Below are 22,914 nucleotides of genomic sequence, written 5' to 3'. Positions count from 1 at the left end.
ATATAAATATAATGATCTGGGATTGTTGAAAAATCATCATCAGCTGTAGCACTGGCACTTGGGGCAGGTGGCGTTGGTTGTGCCCCACGTCCAAAATATTTCAACAGTGCTCCTAGGGAAGTTTCATAAGAGTACATATTTGACAGAATATTTGACAAAATATGTTATTTTCTCAACACAAATTATTAAACACAACAGCAAGCCATCTGTACACCTAAACAACAACTCTTAATCTATAACTAGCTAATTGAGGCATAATGATATTGGAATATAATAGCAAAGACCCCAAAATGGTAGACTAATGTAAATAATGTTAAATTGTTATCAGTAAAAAGTTTATGGAACAGAAGCTTATTTTTATTACAAAAATAAATACCCAGGAAAGTTATTTTTACACAGAAGACAAAAATTTTTATCTAAAACTAGCTAAGTAATATGTTGTAGGCTACTAATAATATATTAAGATGTCAAGGCTATTTACAGATGATTAATCAAACTTTCCTAAAAAAGAAGATATGCAACATAGGCTATGTTAACTAACAAGCCAGCTAATGTTAGCTCGTAACATAGCCAGCTACTTAATACCTTTATCGTGCTGTTTTTTCTCTTCCTCTGTTTTCTTCTTTTTCCTTTTCTTTGCACCAGAGGATGTCCTTTTTTGTGACATTGCTGTTTTGCTGTCTGAATGTGCTTGCATCCTGCAGCCCGTTAACATAATATTGCATTTAATATTGCCTTTTTGTATAATTACCATTGTCCATTGACAGTATAATCACAAAAAAAAAAAAAAAAAAAAAAAGATGTGCTCTTGGGGGCCCCCTGGTGGCCACCGGGGCCCCCAAGTCAAAAAAAACAAACATTGGATTGTCGCGGACTCGATGTTAATAGCCATAGGAATGCATTTTTCCGAGTCAGAAGCTTGTTCAGAATAAACATTTGCACCGACAATACGACCTTGGTGTGAATAGGTTTTTATGCTGCCTTTATGTGCTTTATGGAGCTTCAAAGTTTTTCAATATTCACTTGCATTATATGGACAGAGCTGGACCTCTTCATTTTTGTTCTGCAGAAGAAAGTCATACACATTTGTGATGGCATGAGGGTGAATAAATGTTGAGAGAATCTTCATTTTGGGGTGAACTATCCCTTTAAAGTAAACCTGTTTGTATTTAATAGGGATAGGAATTACAGTACATAAAAAAGTATTATTTTATTGATGTAGGCTCTCAAAAAAATAAAAATATATATATATATAATATATCTCACAGATTTGATATGTCTTTAAGAATTTGACATATTTTTTGTGTCATGTGATTTGTGTCCTGCATCACGTGACGCTTGAGTGCGTCATAGCACGGAAGTTGTCAGAAGATGCTATAAGTAGCTGCTGGTGGGACTGCTGATGTTATAACCTGAAAATAACTCCGAGACTCAAGCGAAGTGCTTTTGTCTTTCGGATCATAATTTATATAATCACCTGAACACGGAGCGAAGTTTCAGAGCCTAGTTTAAGCAGTGGGATGGAGTGGTTTGGAGGCGGCCCGTTTCACTCTGAACAGGACCTAAATGAAAACATGACCCGCACACACCCACACGAGGTACCTGAGAAAGTTCAATACCGCCTTATTTATACATCAGTGCCGTATAAGTCTTGCAATTGTGTGAACTTATATAAAACTTGAAAGCGTGGCGAATTCCTTCGGTAGGACACGTTCGCCGGTTTAACTTAATTGCAGCATGAGCAGGACGAATAAGGGTTGTTTCAACTACTAAGTTGCCTACCGTCACAGCATTTTTGGGTCTCATTTGGGCGCATTTAAGATGGCCAGAAATTATGTTCAGGCAGTTCTGAGACGCAGCCAATGGTATATGGTTATTGCATCAGAACACCTGACAGGGCTATTAGGGCTTTTGACTGGATCTTTGATATGAGATCATGAACTATTGTTTACCGTCTCGTGTTCACAAGAATGTTGTAGATAATGAGTGCTTTGATGATATTTGATACATGGAAATTCCACTGACAATTTCTTCACAGATTATTTATCTTCTTTTCATTATGTTATTTATTACTGTATTAACTGCGTTGCTTTTAAGATAAGACATCAACTGCATTGAACTGAAGAAGACAGACTGTTTCAAATTAAAATGACAACATTGAGTGTTTCTCACAAAACCTGTCAAGAAAATATCCTAGTCCTGTTTTACACCAAAATCAGAAGAAACAAATAAGAAATTACATCTTGACCATAGAAAATAAAACAAAAAGTTTAATACTGTAACCCTGGTTCCCTGAAAGTAAGGAATGAGTGTGGCTGAATATCCATACTTCCATACAGTATAGTATGCCAAAAACAGTATGCCAGTGGAGTAGTATGTTAGAATCCATAGTAATCATAAGACTGAAAGCGAGAAATGCCCGGATGACCTACTACTTCCGGCGGGAATCCGATGATGGTTTGCACCTGTGTAGATAACCCACATAGTGTCAGCAAATGACATCTCGAGCATCTCGAGCCCTGTGTCCAAAACCGCATACTGTCACTGTATGTACTGTATTTGATGAAAAACGCACTTCTCTGCCAGTAAAACAGTATGCTCTTTAGGTATGTATGAATAGAATTCGGACATACTAACATCTGGGAACGTACGCATGGTCCTGTGACAAGAATATATGACATGATAACAACAACCGTGAAAATAATCCACTTAAGTTCGGTTAAACAAGCACCATTTAAACATAATGAGCAAAGTTCTTTGTGTATACAGCACTTACTGTTGAAAACGGCCTTCCACCCTTGGGTTCTCCCCCATTTTTTTAACATGTGGCTTGTTGAGCTCATTACCGCTGAGCCGTAGCACGTGTGGAGGCCCACGCTATTCTCTGCGGCATCCACACACATTATAGTGACCACAAGGAGGTTACCCCATGTGCTAGGGAGGTTACCCTCCCTAGCAGCCGGGCCAGTTTGGTTGCTTAGGAGACCTGGCTGGAGTCACTCAGTATGCCCTGGATTCTAACTTATGACTCCAGGAGTGGTAGTCAGCCTCAATACTTGCTGAGCTAACGAGGCCCCTGGTGCAACCCATCTCTTTTAAATCGTATAAAGTTTAATTGGGCATGTATACGGCAACACTTTTGACCGAATATTTGACTGAAAGGTACACAGCAATACATTTACATTTATGCATTTGGCAGATGCTTTTATCCAAAGCGAATTACAGTGCATTTATTACAGGGTCAATCCCCCTGGAGCAACCTGGAGTTAAGTGCCTTGCTCAAGGACACAATGGTGGGAGCTATGGGGATCGAACCAGCGACCTTCTGATTAACAGTTATGTGTTTAGCCCACTACACCACCACCACTCATCCCTTGTAGAAATACTCATCCCTTGTAGTGAAGATTCAGGAGCATGGCAAGCATATACAGCTAGGGGTGTGACGGTTATTATATAACCGTGAGACCGACGGTTATAGTTGAAAACCGTCATTAGAGCTCCATAACCGCCAAAACCGTGTAATTAAAATATTTTTTTACAAAAAAAAAATAATCATAGAGAATGTTTAAATACTAATTAAAAACAACAGTTTAACTTTAACTTTTAAACACGCAATCCAACGGACCACTGAGGCGGCGTGGCACATTACTTTCTAGAGCAATTAAATAGGCCTACACTGTCCGCCTGTTTTGTTATATACATCCCTAATAAAGTGCCTATAATATTTCTATTCTGAAATAATATCGGCATTATAATTATTATGACTATGATATGATGAATGATTTTTCATTAGGCTATTTTTGGTGCGCATACGCTACAGCGCGTGATCGCGTGGTGCATGGGAGCGGACGCGCTGCCTGCTGCAGTAGCCGTCACTTTACATGTGAGAACTTCGTGAAGAAAGGTAAAACAGATGGATCTCGTTGCGAAAAATAATGTTACATCGCCTATATGGGCACATTTCGGGTTTAAACCAGATGGCAACGGAAAACCAGAAAATCTTGATGAGCCTGTGTGCAGAATATGCGGAAAGACGGTATTTGTTACAAATGCCAACATCACCAATCTCCGTAACCATCTGAAGATTAACCACCCCGCGGTTTAAGCGGCCCTTGGATTAACCACTGCTTCTGCTGCCGCTCAACCATCCACATCTGGTCAGAGGCAGTTGAATATGGCCGAGGCATTTTCCAATATAAAAAAGACTGCGACAAATGGAGAGTACTAACAGATAGTGTGACTCGATATTTGGTATTAGGAATGGTACCCTTCCGGACAGTGGAAAAAAGTTCATTTAAAGAAATGTTGCATACTTTCGACAAACAGTACGAGTTGCCTGGGAGAAAGTACTTCTCTCAAACAGCTGTTCCGGCCTTGTATAGTAAGGTAAATGATGAGGTGCAAAGAGAACTCCAGGAAATCAGTAATTTTGCACTGACAACAGATATGTGGTCAAGCGTGAATATGACCCCATATATGAGCCTGACCGTTCACTACCTCGCAAAAGACCCCCCCCCGACGGTTATGTTATGAACCGTCACATTTGACTCAAGTCATAACCGTCATCACCAATTCTGAAACCGGCACACCCCTATACACAGCATCTTGTTCCCTCCTTTCAGGTAACCAGGGTAAGACTCGTAACCTTATAATTTCCTTTCAAGTCTGTCATTTCGGGGCCTGGGTAGCTCAGCAAGTAAAAACACTGACTAGCACACCTGTAGTCGCAAGTTCGAATCCAGGGCATGCCGAGTGACACCAGTCAGGATTCCTAAGCAACCAGTTGTCACAGTTGCTAGTGTGGGTAGAGTCACGTTAGGTTCACCTCCTCGTGGTTGCTATAATGTGGTTCTCTCTCTTGGTGGGGTACGTGGTGAGTTGTGCGTGGATGCCGCGGAGAATAGCGTGAAGCCTCTACGTGCGCTAGGTCTCCGCGGTAATGTGCTCAACATACCATGTGAGAAGATGCGCGGATTGACTGTCTCATACGCCGAGGCAACTGAGATTCATCCTCCACCACCCGGAGTCACTATGCCACCACGAGGACCTAGAATGCATTGGGATTTGGGCATGCTAAATTGGGGAGAAAAGGGGAAAAAATCCATAAAAAAAGTCTAATTTCAACACTGTGTCATTTGCTGACCATGTATAAAAAAGCTAGTAGCAGAGCAGTGAAATACACAAATTAACTCTCCTTCACAGAAAGCACTTGAGAAGAGAGAGAGAGGTGACATCCAGATTATAAAACATACCAAAAGATTTAGGGGAAGCCCAACCTGCAACTAGGCAGATGACTTCCAAGGAAACACCATTAGACCATGCCCATGAAGAGGCCATGCCTTTTGTGGAGTGAGCATTCACACAAATAGGACACTGTATGCCTTGTGTGTCATATGAGAGTGCAATGGTATCTACAATCCAATATGAAAACCTTTGTTTGGAAAACTTTAAAGTGGCCTTTGACGCAGACAAAGATCTGATTTTACCGTCTTATTTGCCTCGTACGATCAACATTATGCATGTAGTTATGCAAATTTCAGCACATAGCCTTTTCTGGGCTTGAGAACAGCTCTTGACAACCTCGGTCCAAACTCTAAGCAAGATTCATCAACTGTCAGTGCTTGAAGTTCCCCAACACATTTCAATGAAGCCAAAGCAAGAAGCAGTGCAGTCTTTAACGACAGTACACAAACTCACTGTATTCAATGGCTCAAATGGCAGGCCTGTAAACCTAAACTGGAACAGTAACGGGGCAAAAATGTCTCAACTGCCCCGCACCTCTCAAGAATTTTATAAAGGATGTCTGCCTATTGACAGACTACCCAATGGGACGTGTCCAGATGCTATGTAAGCAATTTACACTTGTGGCAGGGCGGAGGGCGGGGCCAGGTCGTGATTATACACACCCGGTCCCTTATCAGGCTAATTAAGCCTCCGAGAGGGATAAAGGCCAATGGCAGATGGTGGTGCGACGAGAGAGAGATCGTTTACGGACATGTCCGTCGTGTGTGTGTGTTTGTCTTTTTAAGTTTCTCATTAAAATATTATTTATATTGAAAAGCCGGTTCTCGCTTTACACTGGTGCCGAAGCCCGGGAAGGAGGGATGCCTGTTGCGGAGTCCTCGACACTGCCGTCCACCCAGGGGAGCACCGCTGCCATCCACCGGGGGAGGGAGTAGACCGACCGCCCGGATGCGGTGAACGGCCGCCGTCCGCGAGGCAATTGGGGACTGGACTCCCCAACCGTCTGGAGCGATGGAGCTGCTGCCAGGGGAAGAGGAGAGCCCTGCCATCCCCCAGAAAGTGGAGGGGTTGGAGGAAGACCGCCGTCTGCGAGGGGAGGAGGGAAGTGTTCCCCGACCGCCTGGAGCGGTAGGGCCACTGCCAGGGGCCGAGGAGTGTCCCCACGAGTCGCCGAGAACGCGGAGGGGCGTTCTGACCGCCGGGGGTCGTGAGTCTGACTCCAGTCCGCCCGGGAAGAAGCTGCTGTCGTCCGCCTGAGAGGGTGGAGAAGTGATCGAGGACCATACGATGGTGTATCGGAGAACCGGCGACTAGATTTTTTTTTTCCATCAAGGTAATTCAGAACACGAATGCCGCTCGCGAGTGCCGCATCAACAAACTTCCTCAACTGGGGTAACTGGTAAATAGTCACCTCAAAGTTGAATCTCAAGAATGGCCTGTGGCGAGGGGCTATGTGTTCATGAAAGTAAGCATCTTTCAGGTCGCTTGACACAAATCAGTCCATAGGATGTACGTGGGCCAAAACCTGCTTCTGAGTTACCATCTTGAAATTTAATTTGAGTGTCCAGTTCAAGCATCTCAAATCCAGAACGAGACTGAATCTGCTGCCATTTTTGGTGACAAGGTAGGGGCTGTAAAACCTGCTCGGTATTGTCACTATCACTATCACATCTTCTCAAGGAGACTTAATACCTCTGAGCGGAGAACCGACGCACTCCACATCGTCACGGTGGAGGGAATAATGTCATTGAAATGAGGCATGAGGAATTGGGAAATAGCTCTTTTTTCATGCATATGTTTGCCTTATTGGAACATAACTTTTCTGGCACTTAGCCAGCAACAGGATAAACACAAACGATGCTGCAAACATCTCATTGATCCTGGCAACTGGCGGGTAGTACGCTGTTGAAATGAGAATGTCGCCACTTGAACTGCAGCATGTAGCACTCCCTCGTTCCCAACTCGTGACAGCAGGGAAAGCAAGATGGCTATTAGGTGATGTGGATGCATCAAAAATCTCAGTGTTGCGACATTGGCAGTCTCCTGGCATGTCCCCAACAATCATAAAAATAAGCCAAATCATCCTGCATTACAGATTAAATGATGTAGTACGTTCCAGGCTCCCATTAGTGGTGGATATGGGAACTGTGTTTAATTGGCACCTCCAGTCCGTGCAGCCCTGGAAAGAACGGCACCGATGGTGTTACTCTGAAGCACGCCAACACGGAGAACAACATTTTAAAAAAAAATATTTTGTAAGTCTCAGTCTCAGGAAATGGAGAAGAGATGCAGACCCAAGCCGATGACTATCACCCTCAAATTCTCATCGTTCATTATGCTGTCCTCACTAGATATAGGGAAGCAAGGGGATTGGTGTCAGCTTCCTCAGAAGCAAGCTGAGAGCAAAGTGCTTTGAGAATCATGTAATTGTAATGAACACAACCAATGTCAGCAAGTGCAAGGATAAACGCAAGCAATATAACACCCCTTAATCATCTCAGCCATATGTGATCATATTATGCACGCTGTGCCCGGATCATCGCCTCCCTCGTGCTGTCCCTCGGGATCCTCAGAAGATTGTGGCTGAAAGAAAGTGAGCTGAAACCAAAGTTTTTAGAGTTTTATGTGCCCTCAATAAATGCAAACAAGCTTGGCAAGAGCTTTGTCAGCATGGGCTCTACATAGGTAATCACAGGGCTTCTACAGAATGGCGAAGCCACTTGATAAAAGTAAAACATCTTAAGTGCATTAGTGTCTTGGAAATTATTAAAAAGTATATATATATAATTGATTTTGTGTTAAATATTTTTTATGTCCAGGATATTTTTTTCTTTGTCTTTTTGACCAAAACTTGGTTACATTTAGCTCTCACTAAAAACAGATTTCATTCAGGTCAAGGGATGCAAAGGGGCGGAACATTTCTGGAAACTTTCCAGAAACTTTCCATAGGAAAAGTTGGGAAATTTTGGAAATATTGGAAAAAACTTTGGGCACTTGGCTTTATGCTGCTGCATCTTTGTGGCATTCTAAACTTAGGTCTTTGCACAGTATTTGCAGATGTACATAGCCTTTCCTTCTACTTTGACAGAGGTGAAATGTATTCACACATCAGATGGCGCACGTGGCATTGTTCGGTAGAATAAGATTAGAAAAAAGCTTGAAAAAAAAAACACTTAATGCAATGCCATGCACAGATATATAAACAGCTAAACAATTGGAATATTCTGGAATGGTAAAAAATATTTTACAATTGATGCTGGACAAATTAATAGAAATAGGCTAGATGAACACTCCTAAATTAGCATGCTAAATCAAATTATAACCTACTTTCTTGTATGATAACAGAAAACTGGCCAGCAGAAGGCAGAAGAAACAGCATCACAGTTGAGATAGCTAGCCTCTTAAATTGTCAATGAAGTTATGTTAGCTTGCTTACATTTAGCATATCTGATTTACTGGCTAGATAGCTACTGTATAAATTGTATCATTTTGATTTAGTATTGCTAGTTAAACTTTAATTGATCAAATAGATTTACCCTAGTAATATCATCAAAACTTACTTGATCGGATGTAGTCCTTGGGCTCAAATGCAGGAGTGTGGCTTCAATAGTCCTGCTGTAGTAAGTAGCCTGCAGCAAGTAGTGTGCTGTATGTAATTGAGGAATGCGCAGGGTAGAAATTCAACTGAATTTGCATTAAATATGGTTGTTTTAACCAAGATTATGCTACAAGATTTTTTCAACTACATTCAAGTTCCCTGTTATAGGCTAACCTGCAATATAGCAAATTTCCAGTTTATTCCCGTTAATTCCCATGGAAAGTTTCCAACTTTGAAAATTCCCGGAATGTACCCTATTCAGGTCAAGGATTTATTGGGAAAAATTAAATTTCTTTTCTATTGGAACATGAAAAGGGAGATCTGAAATTACTGTGAACACTATTATCAAGACATATTTGAATATTTTCCTAAATTTTTATGGACATTTTCTATAATAAATCTGGATTAATTCTCATCACCACAACTCAAAAAACCCAATATAAAAACATCTAAACTTCTTTAACATGTAAACAATTAGTAGAGGCTCTAAAAAATGAGTTTTTGTGTCAGATTTAATACAAATAAACAATATATTTTATTATTGCTATTGCTATTGACATCAACCAAAATTGTTCTTTTATGACAAAATGTCTAATGGTTGATCTATGGATCAATCAGATTTTATAGTTGTTAACATTTTCCGGTCTAAGTTCTTTGTTGTGCACTAGAGGATATAAAAGTAGAAAGACTGTCACCTGACATACAAGTGGAAATTCACCTCCGCAATCTCTGTATAATAATATTTTCAATTCCTTATCCTGCAGTTATAACCGGAAAGGTACTTGAAAGTCATGGAAATTCATTGGGCAAAAAGTGTGGGAACCCAGAAATGTGTAATGTGACTATAACTGTGGACTGGAGCGGTGACAAAAATGGAGCAGAATACTTTGCCCAGACTAACAGTATATGAAAATTCATTTCATGTACATATTTTGTTTTTCAGAGACTTTTTGACTAATTCTGTCTCCCTTTGGCCCATCCCAGTCCGCTGCGGAGTGCATGGCGTCTCTGTGCCAGCGTCAGCAGCACTGTGTGAAGGCCTCCATCAGGTCGCAGTGGCAGCTGGCAGAGGCGCAGAACCAGCTGTGCGGTCTGGAGATTCACAGCTCAGAATCTGTGGAACAGGAGCGCGCTCAAGCCCTTGCCTCCTCCACTGAACTCTCACAGACCGAACAGGAGTGGAGACATAAAGAAAGTATGATGGGAAGTGGTCCAGTACTGTGTCCAGATTCCAGCCACGATGTGTTCGACAAGGTAGTTTTCTCTCTTGTATTGAGCTTTTAAAGTTCTTGAAATCTCACATGTTATAATAATTTATGCATTGTGTAGAATTGACATACTACAGGGTTTGTGTTATCTCAGTACTTAAACCTGACATAAATCTCTCTTAAATATCAGCCCTGAACCTAAAAGTAAAACACAGCAGCATTTTTCATTTGGAGGTTGTCATTTAGCAGACAATAGCCACTCGCAATACGCATAATACATGGACAGAGGTTTAGGGTCTTAAACAAGGGCACTAATTCAAACTGTATGACTAGAGGTCGACTGATAATACAGTTTTACTGATAGTTGCTTTTTGGAACTATCGGTTATCATCAAAATTCAAAACCGATAGGTACCGATAGTTTTTTGTTTTTAAATGTTATTCTATTTTATACATTTATAAAAAATGAGAGCTCCAGAGGTATCGTCGTTAAGTAGATATACATTATTCATGTTAATGTGCATGCTTATTTTGACTGACGTGTCCCTAAAAAAAAAAGAGAAAAGTTCTGTTTTTAGAGAATCGCTGATAATGTACTATTGATGAATGATAATCTGCTGTTGATGAATAACTTATTAGCCTATATGGCAATGTTTAATTTATTGTGTTTATATTGTAATGCATTGTAGATAATTGTAAGAATGCATGTTTTTGTATTTTTTTTTTATGTGTTTGTGTGAGCAGCATGAGGCACAGTCATTTCAAAATAAGAGGTGCCAGTGCATTTTAGGCTTGCTAATAGCAATAGCAAGTCCATGTTATGCTCCAAAACGTAATTTTTCTAGTTGTTATTGGGATTTTGGTTGCAAAATAAACTACATCTGTGATTTGATTCATTTTGGACTCTTGTAGGCTGTCTGTGCCCATCACAGTAAGGAAAGACAAAGGTTTTTTTTTTCCTTTCTGTAAATTGATTTTAAAACTATAAGCTGATTAATCGTTATCGGCCTTTTCCGCCAACTGTTGACCCAGTGTACATTTTTGCACAGTTTTTTGTTTTAGTCATATTCATTAATTTAATTCAGTTTTACTCTTTAAATGGCAAATGTAGTTCAAGCTATAACCGACCAAACTTTAATCAAATATTGAAACATTTCAAATTTTTTTATATATATATATATATATATATATTCTTAATTTAAACGTGTATCAAACATAAAAGAAAAACTACATTCAAAATACCGTACAACTGCCCTAGTTGTGAATACCTATGCTCCTGAAATAATAGCATAGGCCAATAATGAATATACTGAAGCATTAGCTACTCTTTATTTTTTGAATTCATGATGCAAGTTACATATTATGACTAACGTGTAATTTAGTTCAAGTTCACTTGTTCATTCGCTTTATTGTCTGTGCAGATGTTAGTTGTAATATTACATATACAGTACTGTGCAAAAGTTTTAGGCACTTGTGAAAAATGTTGCATAGTGAGGATGTCTTAAATGAAAACTATTTGTCATTATTTTTTATCACTTTATGTCATACAAAGTCCAGTAAACATAATAAAGCTAAATCAATATTTGGTGTGACCACATTTCCATTTAAATCAGCACAGTTCTCAGGTACACCTGGACACAGTTTTTCTTGGTTGTGCAGATAGGATGATCCAAGCTTCTTTGAGAATTGATCTCAATTGTTTCTGTCTCTTCATGTAATCTCAGACTGACTCAATGTTCAGTGGAGGGTTCTGTGGTGTCCATGACATCTGTTGCAGGGCTCCCTGTTCTTCTATTCTAATCTTTTCTGTTTGCAAAATTAATGCTTGGGAGTCTAATATTTCTATTTCCTATTGACATACAGTGATCTGGAAAGATATACAGTGCATCCAGGAAGTATTCACAGCGCTTCACTTTTTCCACTTTTTGTTATGTTACAGCCTTATTCCAAAATTGATTAAATTCATTATATTCCTCAAAATTCGACAAACAATACCCCATAATGACAACGTGAAAGAAGTTTGTTTGAAATCTTTGCAAATTTATTAAAAATAAAAAAATAAATAAAAATCACATGTAAGTATTCACAGCCTTTGCCATGACACTCAAAATTGAGCTCCTGTATCCACTGATCATCCTTGAGATGTTTCTACAACTTGTTGGAGTCCACCTGTGGTAAATTCAGTTGACTGGACATGATTTGGAAAGGCACACACCTGTCTATATAAGGTCCCACAGTTAACAGTGCATGTCAGAGCACAAACCAAGCCATGAAGTCCAAGGAATTGTCTGTAGACCTCCGAGACAGGATTGTATCAAGGCACAGATCTGAGGAAGGGTACAGAAACATTTCTGCTGCATTGAAGATCCCAATGAGCACAGTGGCCTCCATCATCCGTAATGGAAGAAGTTTGGAACCACCAGGACTCTTCCTAGAGCTGGCCGCCCGGCCAAGCTGAGCGATCGGGGGAGAAGTGCCTTAGTCAGGGAGGTGACTAGCTGAATGGCAAGCGTCATGTCTGGAGGAAACCAGGCACCGCTCATCACCTGGCCAATACCATCCCTACAGTGAAGCATGGTGGTGGCAGCATCATGCTGTGGGGATGTGGAACTGGGAGACTAGTCAGGATCGAGGGAAAGATGAATGCAGCAATGTACAGAGACATCCTTGATGAAAACCTGCTCCAGAGTGCTCAGAGGACCTCAGACTGGGGCGAAGGTTCAGCTTTCAACAGGACAACGACCCCAAGCACACAGCCAAGATAACAAAGGAGTGGCTACGGGACAACTCTGTGAATGTCCTTGAGTGACCCAGCCAGAGCCCAGACTTGAACCCGATTGAACATCTCTGGAGAGATCTGAAAATGTCTGTGCACCGACGCTCCCCATCCAACCTGATGGAGCTTGAGAGGTTCTGCAAAGACGAATGGGAGAAATTGCCCAAAAATAGGTGTGCCAAGCTTGTAGCATCATACTCAAAAAGACTTGAGGCTGTAATTGGTGCCAAAGGTGCTTCAACAAATTATTGAGCAAAGGCTGTGAATACTTATGTACATGTGATTTTTATTTTAGTTTTTAATACATTTGCAAAAAATTCAAACAATTGTCATTATGGGGTAATGTTTGTAGAATTCTGAGGAAAATAATGAATATAATCAATTTTGGAATAAGGCTTCAACATAACAAAATGTAGAAAAAGTGAAGCGCTGTGAATACTTCCCGGATGCACTGTGTATGTATATGTATAACCATCTTAAGACAAAAGCTTTTGTGCAAAATCTCAAAGACTTTTGCACAGTAATGTATGTTGTAGATATCTTATTTAATCTCTTAAATAAGCAGGATGCGTTTGATTGAGGTAATTATCCCGTTTTAAAGCATTTCATTTTGCCGGTGTTCAGCGCGTTTGGCTCAAGCTGGGAAATCTCAGACATACTGGATTAATAGATGAGATGAACAATATCTAATATCATCTTCTATTAACAGATGTTTCTCTAGATGTTTCTTCTTGTTTATATCTTGCACTGTTACATTTTTGCAATATTATTTTTGTACTTGTCATTTTCGTCAACGGTATGTTTTAATAAATAGCTTCATCATCGTCATGATGCATCTTTTCATCTGTATTTGTTATATTTGAGGGGGAAAAAAGACCTTTGTCAACTAAACGTTTTCATCAGTGACTTTGTTGATGGGATTACCCTCTATTTATTGTTTTTATTTTTCCTAGAGTATCATAAACAATTCACAGGCTTGGCCTAATGAAACGGATCATGATAAAAGCTTAACCAGCGTCCAGTGTAATGAAGCGCTCTTGAAATATTTTGGTAAGTGGTCATGGTCTCTTTTTTGTGTGTGTGTGTGTGTGTGTGTGTTGCTTGTGGGTCATTTCTTGTTGTGGGACTGTTTCTGTTGGCTCCGTCCCATGATTGATAAATCTTCATTTGATCTGTCTTGTGATTGGATAGGCATGTTGAGAAGGTGGGATGATAGTCAGCGCTTTTTATCGGAGTACCACCATCTCATATGTGAAGAAACAGCCAATTACTTGATCCTGTGGTGCTTCCGACTACAGGCAGAGCAAGTGAGTCATATTACACATCATTTTACCATACTACTCCCACTATTCATACTATTTATGAAGTTTGTATCATGTATATTATGTACATATGCAGTGTTATAGCAAATTAATAAATTAACCCTTGTTTCAGATATTCTAATGGCTGCTGATATTAAGTGATACTTATTTATATATTTGTGTTGTATTGCCTGGATCTTCTGCAGAAAGAGGCCTTAATGGAGCAGGTGGCTCATCAGGCGGTCGTCATGCAGTTCATCCTGGAGATGGCTCGAAATGCACAGCAGGATCCACGAGGCTGCTTCCGTCAGTTCTTTCAGAAAGCCAAAGTGAGAGTCCATTCATCACAGCAGAATTGCCTGCCCACTGCAGTGCACTGCAATGCTGCAGACATCACTTTCTGCATGTGCTTGACATTTCCATATTAAATTCTAGACATCATCACACAACATAATCGAGTTACTGACAGCATGTGGCTATGAAAAAGTGCAGGCAGAAAATGACCAATTTTCTCTGGTGTAAATTTCACAGCTCATTCTGCTATGTTCTTGTAGAGAAAAAAACACTTGTCTTCACAATGTAAATTATATTTCATTTATGAGATTTATGATTTAGTATGCAAGTTCATTCACAAAATCTTAACTTAAATTTCCAAGGCAGGGCAAGAGGAATACCTGGATGTCTTCCACACAGAACTTGAGGCCTTTAAGCAGAGAGTAAAGGAGTACACTATGAAATCTAAACGAGAAATCCCAAAGGAGACAGCGCACCAAAACACACCAGCAGGCTGTCGACTCGACCCCAAAAAGGTTTTGGAGTTTTTGCCACCAGTAGGCAACGCACAACATGATAATTAGATGTTCTGGGTTACTCAGTGTTACAAAAATAGAAAACAAGCGACTGATAAATATATATGTGTGTGTGTGTGTGTATGTATGTGTGTATATATATATATATATATATATATATATATATATATATATATATATATATATATATATATATATATATATATATATATAAATGTGTGTGTATATATGTGTGTATATATATATATATATATATATATATATACATATACATACACACACACACATGTACACTCACCTAAAGGATTATTAGGAACACCATACTAATACTGTGTTTGACCCCTTTCAGCCTTCAGAACTGCCTTAATTCTACGTGGCATTGATTCAACAAGGTGCTGAAAGCATTCTTTAGAAATGTTGGCCCATATTGAAAGGATAGCATCTTGCAGTTGATGGAGATTTGTGGGATGCACATCCAGAGCACGAAGCTCCTGTTACACCACATCCCAAAGATGCTCTATTGGGTTGAGATCTGGTGACTGTGGGGGCCATTTTAGTACAGTGAACTCATTGTCATGTTCAAGAAACCAATTTGAAATGATTCGAGCTTTGTGACATGGTGCATTATCCTGCTGGAAGTAGCCATCAGAGGATGGGTACATGGTGGCCATAAAGGGATGGACATGGTCAGAAACAATGCTCAGGTAGGCCGTGGCATTTAAACGATGCCCAATTGGCACTAAGGGGCCTAAAGTGTGCCAAGAAAACATCCCCCACACCATTACACCACCACCACCAGCCTGCACAGTGGTAACAAGGCATGATAGATCCATGTTCTCATTCTGTTTACGCCAAATTCTGACTCTACCATCTGAATGTCTCAACAGAAATCGAGACTCATCAGACCAGGCAACTTTTTTCCAGTCTTCAACTGTCCAATTTTGGTGAGCTCTTGCAAATTGTTGCCTCTTTTTCCTATTTGTAGTGGAGATGAGTGGTACCCGGTGGGGTCTTCTGCTGTTGCAGCCCATCCGCCTCAAGGTTGTGCGTGTTGTGGCTTCACAAATGCTTTGCTGCATACCTCGGTTGTAACGAGTGGTTATTTCAGGCAAAGTTGCTCTTCTATCAGCTTGAATCAGTCGGCCCATTCTCCTCTGACCTCTAGCCATCAACAAGGCATTTTCAGCCCACAGGACTGCCGCGATACTGGATGTTTTTCCCTTTTCACACCATTCTTTGTAAACCCTAGAAATGGTTGTGCGTGAAAATCCCAGTAACTGAGCAGATTGTGAAATACTCAGACCGCCCGTCTGGCACCAACAACCATGCCACGCTCAAAATTGCTTAAATCACCTTTCTTTCCCATTCTGACATTCAGTTTGGAGTTCAGGATTGTCTTGACCAGGACCACACCCCTAAATGCATTGAAGCAACTGCCATGTGATTGGTTGATTAGATAATTGCATTCATGAGAAATTGAACAGGTGTTCCTAATAATCCTTTAGGTGAGTGTATACTTCCTGTGGCTATACATTTGAAACAGGGTATATTTTAAAGCAAGAGTTTGCTTAAAATAATAATAATAATAATAAAATCTCTCATTTACTGCAGAACACAAACTAACATTTTTAGTTTTAGTTGTCCATTCAATGCAAGTGAATGGTGGCCAGAACCTTGAAGCACCAAAAAACACATAAAAGCAGCATTAACGTAATCCATATGGCTCCAGTAGATTAAACCATATCTTCAGAAGCGATATGATAGGTATGTGGGTGAGAAACAAATCAATACTTAAGTCCTTTTTTTATTAAAAATCTCCAGAAGGCTTGAAAATATGCTTGAAAAATGTGAATTGCCAAAAAACAGAAGAGGAAGAATGTGGAAGCAATAGTGGAGATTTATAGTAAAAAAAGGACTTAAATATTGATCTGTTTCTCATCCACACCTATTTATAGTTTCTGAAGACATGGATGAAACCACTGTAGTTGTATGGATTACTTTTATGCTGCCTTTATGTGTTTGTTGGAGCTTAAAAATTCTGGCCACCGTTCACTTGCATTGTATGAACCTACAGAGCTGAAAAATTCTTATAGAAATATTTGTTTGCCAGCAGAAGAAGAAAGTCAAACACATCTGCGATGGCATGAGTGTGAATAAATGATGAAAGAATTATTTTTGGGTAGACTATTCCTTTAATATTTATAGACTGGCAACATTCACTTCTGTTATACTGTAAGTGCATTATTGCAAGCATGATTTTTACATACATACATACACATATACATATATACTGTACATTACATGTGTTAACATGATTTTAGTGTGATACAGTTGCTTACTAACCTTATCTGGGTTACGCTACATCAATAATAACAACCTTATTTTCCATGATGACATACTGTAACACCAGTAAACCCTGTAAGTTCACTAAAATCATGTAGAACAGATTTTATCACACTAATATGTATAATATTTACATTTTGTGGCTATACTTTTAAAATTGTGTGTTTTAATATTTATGTCCCTTTAACTTCCATTGTCAGTACCTCACTGTAACTGCAATTATTGCCTGTTGCTTATTATATGCTTATTCCCTTTATTGTTATTTTTTTAATAAATAAGAGAGGAGTCGAAATTATGCCACAAATTCTATCGATCGGGCTGGTTTCCCTTGTATTGAACCCATAAAATTCCTGTAATATAGAATATGTAGACACATGTGTGCAGCTATTTTACAATGGTCTATCCCAGGGGTCGGCAACCTATGGCACGTGTGCACAGCCATTGACCAGGAATATAAAAAATGTCTATCCAATCAGAAGTTAGAGCTGGAACTATCCATTTCATAATCCCATATTAAGATGGAATAGATGAAATGTATTGCTTTATCGTGCCGTGCCTGGTTACAACAGCGTTACCTTTCATTTATATTTTTGTATTAAGTTGAATATTCTGTTTGGATAAGCATCTAAATTCGAATGATAATTGCTAATAACAATCTGTAAAATCATATAATTAATGTTGAATTTCCAGGAGCTGAAAACATGCATCCAGATGCAAGATATGCAGATTCTCCAGAATGTAACACAGGTGCATTGTGCTCACATTAGAACATGTCAACTCACTTCCACATACATAAGATCTAACATTACAGCTTTAGGGAAGTATTGTGACATGCTTCAGGGCCAGTTAGTGGTGAAACGCATTGCACATTTGTCAGTTGTTTTGAGGTTTTGAACAGGAAGAACGGAGGTCACTCTTCACATGCTTGTATCTAACAATGGAGAGCACACACTGAAACTGACGTACACAGACAGAGCCAGATGAGAACCAGAGAACGTGACAGGAAGGATTATGTAACAGCCATAATCTGCAATAGCAGAGCATTATTTAGAATGCAGACTGATCTATAATCCCTCTCCCTACAGATCTGTATGTGAATGGATGTGCAGATTATAGTGAATGCAGCAGTTTAATGAGGAAAATGCACATTGGTGGGTGTGCCATTACTGAGAAATAAACTCCACCAGCCCTCTAGTGCCGTGTAGAAACAGCATCACGCAAAAACAGAAGTTTGTAGTTGCTGATGTCATAAAAATACGCTATCCGCAGTCTGCATTAATTCATTTATTCTGCTAGTGTTGGCATCCAACGGGTACAGTGTGTCAGATACCTTCTGATCTCTGTGCTACAACTGTCTTTTGCTGTAATCAACACATTTCCTCTCTCACTCATTACAGGTGGAAGAATATCATGTAAAACTATGGACAAATACACCCAGAGCCTCTAAAGAGGAGAGTTCAGCAACAGACGAGTGGAGAATGATGGAAACCTAACAGTGACGAGGCGCTCACAATCAGTCCATGAAGCTTCAATAGGATCAGGGAATGGGTCAGAGCACAGGAAGACAAAGGCCTCAACTCAAAGACTTTTGTTTTGTAAATGTGCCTGAATTTGTGCTGCACTTTAATTTAGTTTAAAAGTGAATGTTTATATAATATATATATATAAATATATAATATAGTACGAGGAACTGTATTTTAAGCCACCATTTTTTTGTTACATTTCTGTTGCTGAATTTCTCTGTTTTAGCAGTTTAGAAAGTCATACACGCTCTAAGCAGAAGCGCAAAGGGGAACCTCATAAATATTGGTGCAGTTTAATAATATTTTGTGTTTGTTTTGGTTTTAATTCTCCAAGATCAGCGATGTTTGAGAAGTGTTCTCCCACGAAGAGAGCGTAAACCCATTTTTCGTTTGAACATTTTGTCAAACGGCAGTTTTTATACTGATTCTGATCTATAACGTCCACTGAACGTTCAACTCTAGCTGCTATCTGGAAACTGTTTCGTGTGTCACACATGCATGGATGCAGTAGATTACAGTCGGCTTCCCGCAGATAGACCATCAACACTGAAGAGAAGGAGGACCACCCACTTTGCTCGCATTCTCATAGAAGCATTTGGAAGCGTTTTATGGCGGCTATAAGAACTTTGTAAGAAATTATTTGCAGATCCTTTGAAAATGCGGCGCAATAACTCCCAGGATTTGGAAAACAGCAATATTTAAAGGAAAAGTTCTCACCCTTTACCCTCATATTATTCCAAACTTCTATGACTTTGTCCTGTGGAACTATTCTAAGTGCTTTGAAGCCTCACTGAAGCCTTGTATGAGGAACAGACTGAAATTTAAGTCATGATTCACTGAAAATCTTCCCATCCGTCGCAGCTCTCAATTCTCATTTGCACTTCTGCACATTCAAGTTTTGCACATCAAGACATGTCGCACCATGATGCCGAACGTCAATGGTTTTTTAAGTCTCATAACCGAAAGTGCTGCTGCATGTCTGAAAATGTAGAAGGACAAATAAGATTTGAGAGCTGTTGCGGAGATGAGAACTTTGATCTGTTGCTGTCAAATAGCTTCTAAAGACTTGGATTATAGTGCTCCTATAGACTTCTATTTCAAAATGTTGCTTTTGTGTCCTTTGAGCTTTCATTGAATGTGTGGCATTTTTTGAGTAATTGATGACAGAATTTTACCTTTAAGTTGAACTATTCCTTTAAATTTCCTTCAGTTACACTGAAAAAGACTGAACACACATTCACTAGATCAATATGCCATTTTTAGCTCATTGAGGCTGTTTGTGTGGATTGTTACTGTACACAGAGCATATACAGCAAACCCACAAATGATGTACAACTGCAAACGATGGGTTAATAATATTGTGAAAGTTTTGCAATCAGAACAATATCCTAAACCAATAGCTGTGAACTGCATGAAATATTTTATTTATAATGCATGTTTAGATTTCACTTGTTGATCAAGCTATTTAATACATTTTAATTTCAGGAGTTCACATGTTAAAGGAATAGTTCACCCAAAAACAAAAGTTCTCTCTTCATTTACTCACATTCATGCCATCCTAGATGTGACTTTTGTTTCCTTCTGCTGAACACAAACAAAGATATTTAGGAAATTATTTCGGGTCTGTAGGTCCATATAAATGCAAGTGAAAGGTGACCAAAACTATTAAGCTCCTAAAAGCACATAAAGGCAGCATAAATGAATTAATACAAAGCAGATGTTAAATGTCTTCAGAAGTGATATGATCGTGTGGGTGAGAAACAGATAAATATTTAAGTAATTTTCTATTATAAATCTCCATTTTACCTTCCACATTCTTCGTTTTGTTTTTGGTAATTCAAATTATTTGTGCATATTGTCACCTTCTGTTCTGGCTAAAAGTGGAGAGTAATTGTAAAATAAAAAGGCTTAAATATTGATTTGTAGCTCACCCAAACTTATATCACTTCAGAAGACATTGACTGTTTAGTCATGGGGTTTTATGGATTGCTTTTATGCTACCTTTATGTGCTTTTTGGAGCTTCAAAGTTCTGGCCACCTTACACTTCCATTGTATGGACCTACAGAGCTGAAATATTTTCCTAAAAATCTTTGAACTGTGTTCAGTGGAAGAAAATCACACACATCTGGGATTAAATGAGTTCTGAGACCTTTCATTTTTGGGTGAACTATTCTTTTACTGTAATCCTTGAGGTGAAGGTAAAATTTAGCTCGCTGTCCATAATGGAGGGCATCAGCTCGAGACTTGACCCGAACTCTTATTACCCCTCTGTATTTACTTAAATTTAGTTTAGTAATAACTAGGCATAAGGTGGAGTCTGAGTGTTGCTGGATGAATAGACGTAGGAGTGAGGCAAGCAGCAGTTTATATACAGTTATGTTTACTAAACCGTAGTGATTGGTCAGATGTCAAGCTAATTAATTTTGTGTTTCTAGTAGCCTACGTGGTTATTAGTAAGTATTCCAATAGTGTTTAGTTTCTTTTGAACTTTTACTAGTACATTTTCATTAGATACTAGTACTTGTTCATTGGTAACTAATACTTATTAAAATAGACAGTGTCCATTTAATAGTCTCTCTCTCTCTCTCTCTCTCTCTCTCTCTCTCTCTATATATACTATTGTTACCTTCTTAATTTTGCCATGGGGAACTGTGATTCAACTATTTCCTGACTATTTTCCAGTAGTGACGAGTATACTTTTTAACTTTACTAGTAACTGTTCATTGTGAAGTGCTTACTCAACTGGTGACTAGTATTTATTTTAGTTTTACTATTACTTATTTATTAGACACTAGTTTCTATTCCAATTGTTACTAGTGACATTTAAAATTTTACTGGTAAGGTTTTTTTATTGAACTATAAAATAAATATTCTGACTAGTCATTACATTTGACAAGCAAAACCCAATTGTAACTAGTGACTAGTGCAAATTAATAAAATATACTAGTCGATATTGGGATACTTACTAATAAATGTTTGACTAATAACATAAAAATAGGTACAAGTACGTTTTAGGGAATAAATATGAAAGTGCTTGCCATAAACATGCTCCTCCTAAACCTTTATTTAGAGCTCGATTTCAAAGAGGTGAAAAGATCACCACTGACTACATTGCAAATATGCAACAGTGGTCACTGTTTGTCTTGGGGAGGGGCTTTTTCTTGATTGACAGTGTGGGGTTAGTGGGTTGTTCAATGTAGACTGTAAATACTAATAGTAATCTTAAATTGTAAAAGAAGTTTACTCAACTTGAGCTTAAGTTTTTACTATTCTTACTAGTTTTAATTAAGTTACCGTTAGACTCTAATCCTAAAGTTGCCATTAATGAAACATTTAAGTGGTCCTAATTAAACAGTATTTGAAATGTCACGTTTTGGAATTAAACTCAATTATTTACATTCTTCAAATTTTGGCATCAAGTACTGCTATCTCAAAACAAGCAAACTCTAGTAGAAAAAGAATACGTTTTGTTTAAAAATGTATAGTGTTTTAATTCTTATGACTATTGCTGTTGTTTTGTTGTAGCTGGTTGATAATTGATATTATTGTGAAATCACCATTAGGGTGACTAGTGTTACCTCTGGTAAGATTGGAGCCTGTTAAGTTTAAGCCATTACTCAAATGTATTTTTAGAAAGTCCACATTTATGTGCACTAATAAGTACTAAGTAGAATTAAATGTGCCATATGAGTCATCTGGAATTCAGTCATGAATTCATTACGCCGTGTAATACATGTTATAACCCAATTTAAATAATGTAATCAACACACCAATAATCACAGATGAGATAAGTTTACTTGTGACTAGTTAACGTTACTTAAACAATTAAGTTAACTTTACTTGAGCCAAATAAGTATGCTTACTTAGAAAACGCTTGTAAACCGAATGCCTTGTAAAAGTAAGGTCGCCTAATTCGATTTGACAGTGTATGTGCTTTTGTCAGCATGTTCACTTGTTGCGAGCAGCAGTCATAAAATGTAACAATCTAAAGTTAATATATACAAAAGTGTTGCAAGAACATTACTGTGCAAGATAGCAATTGAGAAAATAGAAAAAGAAAAAAAGATATTGGTACAAATAAAGTAAAATATATTATGAAAATATCACATATC

General features: G+C 38.7%; 1 protein-coding gene across 4 annotated transcripts; it reads left to right on the top strand.

Moving 5' to 3' along the window:
* The first annotated feature begins 1,361 nt into the window (after positions 1 to 1,361).
* LOC127635428 (hsp90 co-chaperone Cdc37-like 1) lies at positions 1,362 to 22,813 on the top strand. 4 transcript variants are annotated; one of them, XM_052115475.1, is made up of 8 exons: positions 1,362 to 1,598; positions 9,827 to 10,096; positions 13,779 to 13,875; positions 14,017 to 14,132; positions 14,333 to 14,455; positions 14,783 to 14,956; positions 17,969 to 18,025; positions 18,676 to 22,813. In XM_052115475.1, the coding sequence occupies exons 1-8, from the start codon at positions 1,521 to 1,523 to the stop codon at positions 18,769 to 18,771; spliced, it is 1,011 nt and encodes a 336-aa protein (XP_051971435.1). In that variant the 5' UTR covers positions 1,362 to 1,520; the 3' UTR covers positions 18,772 to 22,813. The 4 variants fall into 4 exon arrangements, with proteins under 4 accessions (XP_051971435.1, XP_051971437.1, XP_051971436.1 ...); XM_052115477.1 differs by lacking the exon at positions 17,969 to 18,025 and having other exon boundaries at positions 14,783 to 14,935; XM_052115476.1 differs by lacking the exon at positions 17,969 to 18,025.
* Positions 22,814 to 22,914: the final 101 nt, after the last annotated feature.

The sequence above is a fragment of the Xyrauchen texanus genome, chromosome 43, assembly GCF_025860055.1.
Source record: "Xyrauchen texanus isolate HMW12.3.18 chromosome 43, RBS_HiC_50CHRs, whole genome shotgun sequence".
NCBI classification, from domain to species: Eukaryota; Metazoa; Chordata; class Actinopteri; order Cypriniformes; family Catostomidae; genus Xyrauchen; species Xyrauchen texanus.
Note: the sequence above shows the minus strand (reverse complement) of the source record. Positions and strands in the feature narration are given on the sequence as shown.

Coding starts and splice junctions, on each gene's coding strand:
- LOC127635428 (XM_052115474.1), top strand. CDS start 1,521: ATGGAGTGGTTTGGAGGCGGCCCGTTTCACTCTGAACAGGACCTAAAT. Junction 10,097..13,778: donor GCCACGATGTGTTCGACAAG/GTAGTTTTCTCT, acceptor TATTTTTCCTAG/AGTATCATAAACAATTCACA. Junction 14,133..14,332: donor TCCGACTACAGGCAGAGCAA/GTGAGTCATATT, acceptor GATCTTCTGCAG/AAAGAGGCCTTAATGGAGCA.